The 11,020-nt window shown below is 42.0% G+C and overlaps 1 protein-coding gene across 1 annotated transcript in view; it reads left to right on the forward strand.

Moving 5' to 3' along the window:
- The first annotated feature begins 3,234 nt into the window (after positions 1-3,234).
- The window catches only part of HECTD1 (HECT domain E3 ubiquitin protein ligase 1), a 94,061-nt gene continuing 86,275 nt past the window's right edge, over positions 3,235-11,020 (forward strand). The window contains exons 1-2 of the mRNA XM_007451264.1: positions 3,235-3,725; positions 4,766-4,926. Of these exons, the coding sequence (XP_007451326.1) occupies positions 4,787-4,926 (140 nt within the window). The 5' untranslated portion in view covers positions 3,235-3,725; positions 4,766-4,786. The remainder of the gene's footprint in view (positions 3,726-4,765; positions 4,927-11,020) is intronic.

Raw genomic sequence — 11,020 nt, forward strand, 5'->3', positions numbered from 1 at the left:
GTCACCTAACTTCTCTGAGCTTTTCCTCTTATATAAAGATAATACCAAAAAAAAAAAAATAATAATAATACCTACGCTGTTATATCATTTTTTATATATAATAAAATTATATATGAGGATTAAATAATAATATATGTAAAAGTCTCTTGCTAACTAAAGCTTCATAGAAATCAATTTTAAATTTAAGGTGTTTAATCATCCTAAAACCTGGTTTGCATTACAGCACTCCTTTGTTTAAAATGTCCAAAAGCTCCCCATCACCCAAAGAACAACACTGTTCACCCAACGTTCAGACTCCTTAGCACAAGACCCTTAGCTAATTGATTCCAATTAACCTCAATGTTCTCTTCCAGCCACAACCTCTACCCTAGGTTCCAGCCAAATTAATTTCCTATTCTTCCAAAATGACTGATTACATTCTTTCATATTCAGAGCCTCTCAGAAATTGAGGAAAGCCACAGACATCCCCATTTCCAGTTAAAGTTCAAGAAATGCCCAGACATTTTTTGTAGTGTATTTGGAATGTTTACAGCTAACAATGCTTTCGATACATAAAAAACTTAGTGTCATATAATTGTGTTATTCATAAGATTTATTTTAAAAATTACTTCATTGTAATGCCAATCAGTGGGATAAGAGTTTAAATTTGAATGAACATCTTCCTTTTTGATCTTGTTGAATGGTTCCAACTGTGTATATACTGAAGATCCTTCATGAAAGTGGGGCCTATACCAAAAGGCAGCCTGTTCCCTCTCCTCCCCCAAGAGGAGTCCTCTCCACATCTCTATGCCTCTTCACGTGGTCTTCATAATGTTTGGCCAGCTCCAAACATGGTTCACACATTATTTTTGAAGCCTTCCAAGATATCATTACCTCCTTGATGGTCCCAGTGTACCTGACAATATTATGTGATAAGTATGATCATGGAGCCAGACACAGTGGATGTGAATACATCTATCTTCCTCTAGACTTTTATAGTTTATTGAAGATGAGGTCTGTGACTTACTCACTGTACCTTACAGTGCCTGGCACATAGCAATTCTTAAAGTTCATTATTCTTAGATTTTGACATCAAGGTGAAATATTAACATGTTAAATATATCCTGGTTTCTTGGGACATATATTCAAGCACGGTCAGTTGCCTTCATCTGGGTCTCCTGTTTTCTGCAGGGCTTTATTCCTTTCCTTTAATGCTCTTTTTCTGGGATCTCATTTCAATTAAAAAAGGATTCAGTAATAAAATCACAAAAAAGGTCAGCATTTTTGGATAAGGTTTCTTTAAAGTATACTACAGCCATTAATTTTCCAGGTAGGAAGTGGGTGGTATTAATAGAGATGGTGAGGGAATAAAGGAAACTATACTTTTATATAATTATTTAAATTCTGATCTATTTTTTAAAGAAGTATTTTAAAGATTTCTTCTCTATTCTTATTGCCAAAAATTAGGCCCTTTCTCCACTACTGTAGGATTTTAGCAATCTCCCAGTTAATCTCCTTGTCTAGGTAGCTCCTTTTAGCCATTCTGGACACTCTTGCCCTATACATTTTTGTAAGACTTTTATAATTTTTCCAGTCAATGTTCTAGTCCAGAATTTGTTAGCTTCCTTAGCCTAAATTCTGCATCCCACACATTTAAGTCCCTGCTTACTTTAGCTCCTATCTTCTATATCCTTGCTTAATGCTGGTTTTTGCTTGGGGCACAGGTCCTCTTTCCTTTGTTTCAGAACAGATCAGGCTTTGCCTGTATTCTTACTCCTGCCTTGAAGTGTTCACATTCTACCCATTCTTCAAGTCCAAAAGGAATGCCACTTCCTCCTTGAAGATTTTCCTGGCAGCCCCAAGTCACATTCATAGCTCACAAATAATTATTCTCATGTGCTGTACTTGGGACAAGATAGTGGAATCCTCCACTCTTTTCTCTTAATTTGACCTATTAACAGGAGACCTGGGAACCCTTACCTGCTACAATGGGACATGTACCTATAGATATCTGAGGTGCAAATCTGTAATTTCCAAAATACTAGTTCTTCAAGCATACGTAGCAGCTTCTCTGATTGCTTAAAGGAACACGACTCAAATACAATCATGTAATACTCATTTTCTTTTAAAAGATGAAAAAGTACAGTGGGTGTACGGGGCATGGGTTTACTTATCTCACAAACCAATGGATTCATTTCTTGATTAAAAAAAAAGCTATATTCACATTTCCAATTAATTACATCCTAAATGTCTCCAAGCCCGTCCCATAAGCAGGCATATTTTGTTTTCAACGCGTGTGAAATAAAACGTTTGAAGGTAATAATAATGGACATATTGGAGACTACAACGCAGAGGAATAACTCAAAAGCACACTCGAGGAGCTGCTTCTACTGGGGAAGCCACTGGGCCTGATTCACGCTTTTGGGAGCCGCAGTGCTCTCTCATCTGTACAATGGAGACAATATTTACCTCCCAGGGCGGTGGTGAAAGTTTTCCTTTCTGGTGAACTGCCGGGCGGTTTGCCTCCCGAAGGGAGGCGCTTTTCCTCCCCCGACGCACTTCCGTGCGCGAGGAGGGATGACCAGCCGAGAGGAGGGGAAGCTCGTGGCGGGGGTTGCCTGGGCCGCAGCTTTGACGGGCGGCGTCGGGGCCTTAAGCAGGAGCACGTCAAGTGTGTACACACCGTGCAAAACACGCTGAGCGTGCGTGCAGCCGTGTGCGCGGGGTGCTGGGAGTGCGCTCGGATTGACAGCGAAGCGTGAAGGCGCAGGGCGTACGACAGAAAAGCGACAGCCGACGAGGCTGAAGGAGTCCGAGGCCCCGGTAGCGGCGACGACGCGTCCGGTCGCCCGGCGCCCCGGCTAGGCACCCCAGCGCTGTGGGCCGGCTGGTCTCCGCAGCGCCCCACGTGGCGGCCTGCAGGGCCGAGCAGGGAGAGCGTATTTGCTCCGCCTCCGCCGCGCACGGTTGCCCTCCGCAGTTTCCCCGCCCGGCTCTCATCCGACCCTCCACCCATCCCCCTCCCGGATCGCGATGGACGCTACATCCCCCAGCCGCCGCCGCCGGCAGCACCGCGCGGGGCTCTGAGCAGCTGCAGGGCCTGAGGAGACGCGTGCCGAAGACGGGACGTGAGCTGGCGGCCGCCGGTCTGGGGAACCTCTCGCTTCCCTGTCACCAGGTCCCGGCGGAGGAAGGGGAGGGACGAGACGCGGCTTTTCCTGTGCCGCCTGCCCGGCTCGACCTGCGCGGCCTGCAGCTTCCTGGGAACTCGAGGGCCGCGGCCGGGCCTTGCTCTGCCCGCGGCCTGCTTGGAGCTGGACCGGGGCGGTTTGGGACGACAGGCCCGGGTAAGAGCTTGAGGGAAGGGGAGGCGGGAGCGCCTTGGGCGGTCAGAAAGGCCAGGCGTGGTGCAGGCATCTGGGATGCACGGCGGCGAGCCGGGAGCGAGACCCCGGACCCTGGTGAGGTCGGCGGGGCTGCCGCCGACTCACCCGCTTAGCCCCTTTGTTCCCCTCCCTGGCCCTGCCCGCGTAGGGACCCGGCTTCTCCGAGCCAGAGCCCATGGCTGGCCCCCCTTGTCCTTGAGAAGGGTTCGCCGCCCGGCGGGGCCGGGGACGTCCCGCCGGGCCTCCGAGTTACGGGCGCCGCTCCCGGGAGACCCATCGCCCTGCCCGCCCCGGCGGCCTCCTCTCAGGCAGAGAGGCTTGCTGCCCCTCCTCCCAAACTTCCCCTCCTCCTCGACACAGGTACCTAACTTAGCCGGGTTTGGTGCCGGAAAACCAGAGCGCGGTGCCTGCGCCTCCCGGTGCGGAGCCGGCTGGGCCCGGAGTGTTGGGTCATCCCTGCAGATCGCCGCCTTTGGGTGCCTAACGGGACCTGCCGCTGGATTTATACACCTGCAGCTGGGTTACGTGGGACCCAAAGCTGCCCTTCCGTCAGGGCGCTTACGAGCTTCTGTAATGCTTATTGGGGCTGCTTCTCCGATGTTGTTGCTGCTGTCCTTGTTGTTGTTTTTAACTAACTGCCCCATTCTGTGGGGCTGGGGAAGGAGGACCGTAGATTGGCCTATGTTCTGATCCGTAACGTGTTAGTCCATTGTACTTACTTTTAGCCTTTCTTTTTAAACTTTTAAGAACAGTTGTCAAGACTGCCAGAATTCCTAATCAAGTCTTTATTCATAGATAGATCTTGTATCTAATTATCATTTGTATTTGGACATCTTAAGAGCAGTAAATAAATTGAGAAGTCAGCAGAATTTATGAAATTGGAGGTAATTTTAAAGTAGAAACTTAATTTGGGGGGGAATTGGATCAAAGTGCTTAGTCTCCTTAAAATACTGAATCTAACCCTTATCAGAAGATCGGTTTTGGGTGGAGGAAGGGGAAAGAAGTTTGCTGGAAAAAAAAAAAAGAACCTTTTTAGTAAGGTGTTGTTTGCTTTTTGGCGCAGACGTTAGTGATAAGCAGTAGTGGGATCCGAAGCTTGTTTGATTGTCTTTGACAAAGACGTCTCTGGTTTCCAGTTAAGCAGCAACCTAATCAGCTTATACTCTTGTGCAAAACTGGTTTTTATTTAGTACAATGTATGAAGTTAAACCCGAGGAATAAGGAAAGTTGAAAAACTGCATTAAGCGCTCTATCGAAACATACTTATGAGTCTTTTCTAATTCCTAGGAGGACACCACAAAAATTTGGCTCTAGCGGATGTAAAAGAAAAAAATTTTAAACCCACGCTGATCAGTCCTGGACATTTAGAGGACTTTTTGCCTTTACTTTTTAAATTTGAGCAAAGAAGCTTTTAAAAAACCATGGCAGACGTGGATCCAGATACATTGCTGGAATGGCTACAGATGGGACAGGGAGATGAAAGGGACATGCAACTAATAGCCCTTGAACAGCTATGCATGCTGCTTTTGATGTCTGACAACGTGGATCGTTGTTTTGAAACGTAAGTACATCCCTTCATCATCTTCCTTTGGGGTTACTGTAGGGACATCTACATGTTTTCAACCATTTGCTGATTTCAGTTTGTGTAGAATTTTGTTTAGTGAGTTTTAAAACTATCTTTTAAAAAGTTCTTGCAGTTTTCCATTTACACTTTACTGAGAAATAAAAATTAGTAGGTGAACTAACTCTAGTAATGATAATTGTGATGACACAAATGCATGTTTATTGGATGAATAGGAATTAGTAGGGAATACTGATTTTAACCCATAGCTTGATTGATTCAATTTCAAAACATGTTATGAGCTGGGAAAATACAAATACTTCTTTAAAGGTGGCTATTTCTGTATCAGGTAATTGGCTTAAATTGACATGAAAATGCAGATGATAATGAACATATGTTCCCAACTGCCCTTTCTTCATTGGTGTTAAGTCTTAGGACACTGTACCTTTTTTTGGGGGGGGTGGGCAGTGCCACATGGCTTGCGGGATCTTAGTTCCCCCCACCAGGGACTGAACCCAGGCTACTGCAGTGAAAGTGCTGAGTCCTAACCACTGGTCCTTCAGGGAATTCCCTATACTTTGTTAAGCAAATCATTGCTTTGTAAATTTCAGTTTGGAGAGGATGAAATTTGGATGTTAACCATATAGCATACTTTTCGGAAAAATAGAAACAGACTTTGATGTTTGGAGAGTTTAAGCAGTTTTATTCAGAGGTTGTGTAGAATTTGTGCAAAAATGTAAAGAAATCAGTTCTAGACTGGCCATTAATGCCATGTTTTTCCTCTTATGTGATACTTGCCCAGTTAGATTAACTGTTCTTCTGAATGCTGAACACGTTTGGTTTTCATTGTTTATTTTACATTTATATTTACAATTTTGAATTCCCGGTGATAAGTAAATGAAAACTCAGATGCTTCTATATTTATTCTAATGCCGTTTTGAAGTAATTAGTAGAAAATGTTTGAGATGTTGACATAAAATTTGGTATAATTATCTTAATTTCTTTGAGGTGAGAATAAAGGCTGAATTACTAAATTGACAAAGCATTTTTAATCGTCTTCATTTTTGAATGATTAATGAAGATGAATTAATAACTGAATAGTTAATAATTCTTAGTTGTAAATCCTATTGAGACAGTACTATTATGATAAAAATCCTTATGAACAAAGTTCCCAAATCACAGTCTGTTAGTGACTCCTTTATTTCAAGTAGTTATTGTTATTGGCAAACTTTGAGAACATAATAATTTTGCTGCTCTGTTAATGCTTGTTTTGGTCAGATTCATAGAAAAGTGAAATAGGTTTTTGAACATTCATAGATTTCATTAGAGGGTTTTCATTGACCTGAGAATTACTTTTGGTATTTTAAAAAGTAAGTCATACCTACCAGTCAAATCAACTATCATGTCTTCCATTAAGTAGTAACATATAGTAGAGGTGTTTGTAATGGCATTTTTTAGAAGTGTTATTATACTGAAACAATTTTAAAGGAAATTTTTATTTATTTAAAAAATTTTTTACTTTATAAATTTATTTATTTTATTTTTGGCTGTGTTGGGTCTTCGTTGCTGTGCATGGGCTTTCTCTGGTTGCGGCGAGCGGGGGCTACTCTTCATTGCATGGAGGTACCATGGATGATTCAGGTTACAATGGATGACGATGCCGTTCAGTGAGAGAGAACACTGGAAGAGGACTATGTTTTTGTTTATGGTTTTTGGTTTTTTTTGACCACGCCTCATGGCTTGTGGGATCTTAGTTCCCCAACCAGGGATTGAACCTGGGCCCCTGAAGTGAAATCGCCAAGTCCTAACCACTGCCAAGGAGCTCCCATGTTTTGAGGGGCTGAGATCATGAGTGTGGTTGTGGCTAGATTCTCATATCTGCTTTGCATTTATTGTGTTGCATTATGTTGTTTTGACTGAAATATATGAAGAAAAACTCACCCCCCCCAATAGATGTAGCTGGAAAAGGGAGGAATGTTGTAATATTTTTTGTGTGTAATTATGGATATTCTTCTTTGATATCATACGTAAACTGAGGGGGGGGAGTGTAGTTTCTTTTTTTTTTAATTAATTTTTATTGGAGTATAGTTGCTTTACAATGTTGTGTTAGTTTCTGCTGTATAGCAGAGTGAGTCAGCTATACGTCCCCTCCTTTTTGGATTTCCTTCCCATTTGGGTCACCACAGAGCATTGAGTAGAGGTCCCTGTGCTATACAGTAGTTTCTCATTAGCCATCTATTTTATGCATAGTAGTGCATAGGCAAGTGATAGTTTCTGAAGGGTTAGTTATAATGTGGGTTCTGAAATATCAGTGAACTTGTCATACTCTTTTTTTTTTTTTTTTTTGCTTTACGCGGGCCCCTCCCGTTGCGGAGCACAGGCTCCGGACACGCAGGCTCAGCAGCCGTGGCTCACGGGCCCAGCAGCTCCGCGGCATGTGGGATCTTCCCGGACTGGGGCACGAACCTGTGTCCCCTGCATCGGCAGGCGGACTCTCAACCACTGCGCCACCAGGGAAGCCCTTGTCATACTCTTGTACATTAAAATCTGTTGGTCTCTCTGGTACTTTGAATGGGTTGGTTTTTAAAAAAAATATTTATTTATTTATTCTTTTGGCTGTGCTGGGTCTTAGTTGTGGCACGTAGGATCTTTAGTTGCGGCATGTGGGATCTAGTTCCCTGACCAGGGATCGAACCCAGGTCCCCTGCGTTGGGAGCATGGAGCCTTAGCCACTGGACTACCAGGGACGTCCCTGAGTGGGTTTTTTTAAACCCATGTTTAAGTTTGAAAGATCATGCACTGGTCCTGTGAAAAGTATTGGTCTACTGAGTTATACAGATATTTCTAATGTTGCCATATGTCATTCTACAGTATCACAAACTCACATTTGTTATTAGGACTACTAATCTCATCAGAAAGGTCTTTAAATATTGGGAAGCTCTGTCAAGCTCCTGGTGGCAGGTACAAGTTGTGATTTTTGCTTGAAAGCTTGAATGTTATCATTGGCAACAAATACTGTCAGTTGTTTTTCCTTGAAGTGAAAGGCTTACTTGGTTAATTTTTGAGAAAATGTTTGCCAGATATCCAAGTCTGAATAACCACAATTTGCCTGAAGTTCTTTCAAGTAAAAATGATGTTGCATGAAAAAAAGTGGCTAGTTCAGCTCTCCAGCAGTTGTACAAGTACTTTTCCTATGCAGAAGTGCTTTATGCTTACTTTCCATTTCCTTAAGTAGGATATTAAAAAGATATGTATTCAAGGGTTGAGGTTTAGTAAAATAAATAATTTTCCCCCCATGCTAGAGCTTGGCAGTGAAGAATACCATACCATTACTAGTGGTACAGTTTAGTGCTGCTGCCTTGATTCATGCTAAAGCACCAGCAGTTTTATCCACCATTGCTTTTGCATCATTAGTGCACGTCAACGCAGGGAAGAGAGTGATTAAAGAAGAGAAAGAACAATTATGTTGAATACTGGTGAGAGGTCAAGTAGGGTGAAGACTAAAAGATGTCCTTTGGATTTAGCAACATTTCCAAGATCATTGATCTTTTTTTTTTAATAAATTTATTTGTTTTATTTATTTATTTATTTTTGGCTGCGTTGGGTCTTCATTGCTGTGCGCAGGCTTTCTCTAATTGCGGTGAGCGGGGGCCACTCTTCGTTGCAGTGTGCGGGCTTCTCATTGCGGTGGCTTATCTTGTTGCGGAGCACAGGCTCTAGAGTGCAGACTCAGTAGTTGTGGTGTACGGGCTTAGTTGCACCATGGCATGTGGGATCTTCCCGGACCAGAGCTTGAATCCGTGTCCCCTGCATCGGCAGGTGGATCCTTAACCACTGTGCCGCCAGGGAAGTCCCAAGATCATTGATCTTAATGAGAGCTGAGTAGAGTGGCTTGAGGGTCAGATTTGAATGAGTTGAAGAAAGAAACGGAGACAGGGAGTATGGAAAAATTTTTGAGAAGTTGTATTGGAATGGGAGTGTGGGGCTTTTTCTTTTAGAGGTCAAAGAGTTAAGAGAGAGAAAAAAAAGAGAGAGAATGGGTAATTCATAGTATAAGGATTCTGAGAAACTGGGAGTAATGTGCATAATGTGAATCACGTGGGGATCTTGTTAACATTGCAAATTCTGATTCAGTTGGTATGGTGTGGTGCCTGATATTCTGCATTCCTAGTATGCTCTCAGATAATGCTGAAGTTGTTGGTTGGAAAATCCCACCTTGAGTATTAAAGCTTTGGTCCACTGGTGGAGAGATAGATTTAAGGTAGTGTGTTCCTTGTTGTAACACAGGAAAGAGGAATATGTTTTAGGTTTGATGGTAAAAAGTTGAAGGGATTTCTGTCTGATGACATCTGTTTTCTCCCTGAAGTAGGAGATTGAAAACAATGGTAATATCTAGGATTGGTATGGGGAGATGATTATGTTCATGCAGTGCTTGTAGCTTCATAGCGGATATCCCCACCTATAAGCTACCTATATGCAGAGTTCCAGTCTTAAAATATTTTTATGGTCTTTTTTTCCCCAGCTTTATTGAGGTATAATTGACTATAGTCTAAAAATACTGATTTGACTGTATTATTCCTCTTTACAAAATCTTTTGTGTTCTTTACCTAGTGAATAAAATTTAAATGCCTTCAAATACCTCTGCTGCATCTCACGCATACATACTACTATTACTTTTGTTTTTCCATTGCTAACATACTGCTGGTGTACAGCAGCTAATATCCAGATATTGAAGAAATTCTTTATATTGTGCCTGTTTTCCATAGTTCTTAAAATGCTTATAGAAAGTACTTTTGGAGTCAAACTGGTTGAGGAGTCTGCTGGAGGAAGAGCATCGTGTTCTTCTCTAAAGGAGAAACAGTGATCGCATCGATATGTATTGATGTTTTCTCTACCCACTTCCATTAATGTACCTGACTTTTCCATATTTTCTTCTACCCAGTGGCAGAGTAATAGGGAAGTGAAATTACTTTTTTTATCAGTCCTGCAGATGAGCCTTCCCTGCACAGAGAATGCTCATTGTATCAAACACATATAATCCTGAAAAGTTAGATAAGTGAATTTCTGTAAACAGAGCAGCTGTATATGTGCTTTTCAGTGGACAGCAGAGAGAAGTGCTGGAAGATGAGAAGCATGCTCTGTCAGTGCTCTAGGGGGCTCATAGATAATGAGCTTCAGTGAGCTTTCATTTTGTTTTCAAAGTGTCTGTCACCTTCAAAATGTAAAAAACAAAACACTCTTCTAGTTTACAGCAATATATATGTATACTTTGCATACTACTTGTTGACCGTGTCATTAGATCTTTTAATGCCTCAGAGCCCAGCACTGTTATTCTCATCTTTGTATCCTACCCCCAACACTTAGCACAGTGCTTGGCACCAAAAATAAGGGGCTTCCCTGGTGGTCCAGTAGTTAAGACTCCACGCTTCCACTGCAGGGGACACGGTAGGTTCGATCCCTGGTTGGAGAACTAAGATCCCACATGCCGCAGAGTGTGGCCAAAAAAACCCCAAACAAACAAACAAAACAAAAGGCATTCAATAAATATTTGTTGAACGAATTGTCAGTTTTGTGTGTGTATTTTAATTGGAGAGAAACAAGTCTACATATTGGAATTTGACTTACTCCTTTTTCTTTGAGAGGGAAGGCTGTAATTTTTAACTGTATGCCAAGAGTTATTGTAAGTTAAGCAATACAGAGTCAAGGCTGGGGGCAGGGGCAAGAATGGAATAAAAGATAAAATGGATCAAAAGATGTTATTTATTATCTTCAAGAAACAAAATTTATTAATCTTTTACAGTTAAAATTTTTAGTTTTTTTCTTTTTTTTAGTAAATGAAGTGCTCAATTTAGGGACTATATGCAGTAAAATATCGCCACTATAGATAACTTCCTTTATCTAAAAAAAGTTAAATTTCTTTATATTGTAAATCTTCTGAAATCTTGGTCCAAGTCATATAGTCTGGAAAAAGCATATGGTAGTAATAGTACAGAAACGATTACAGTTCCTAAGAGAAATTCTTTCTCTTTGTAACCTCATGAAACTTTTTTTGCTCCTGTTTTAAGTTACTTATCTCTGCTTCCATTAGGGAAAG

Source organism: Lipotes vexillifer, unplaced genomic scaffold (genome assembly GCF_000442215.2).
Source record: "Lipotes vexillifer unplaced genomic scaffold, Lipotes_vexillifer_v1.1 scaffold1765, whole genome shotgun sequence".
NCBI classification, from domain to species: Eukaryota; Metazoa; Chordata; class Mammalia; order Artiodactyla; family Lipotidae; genus Lipotes; species Lipotes vexillifer.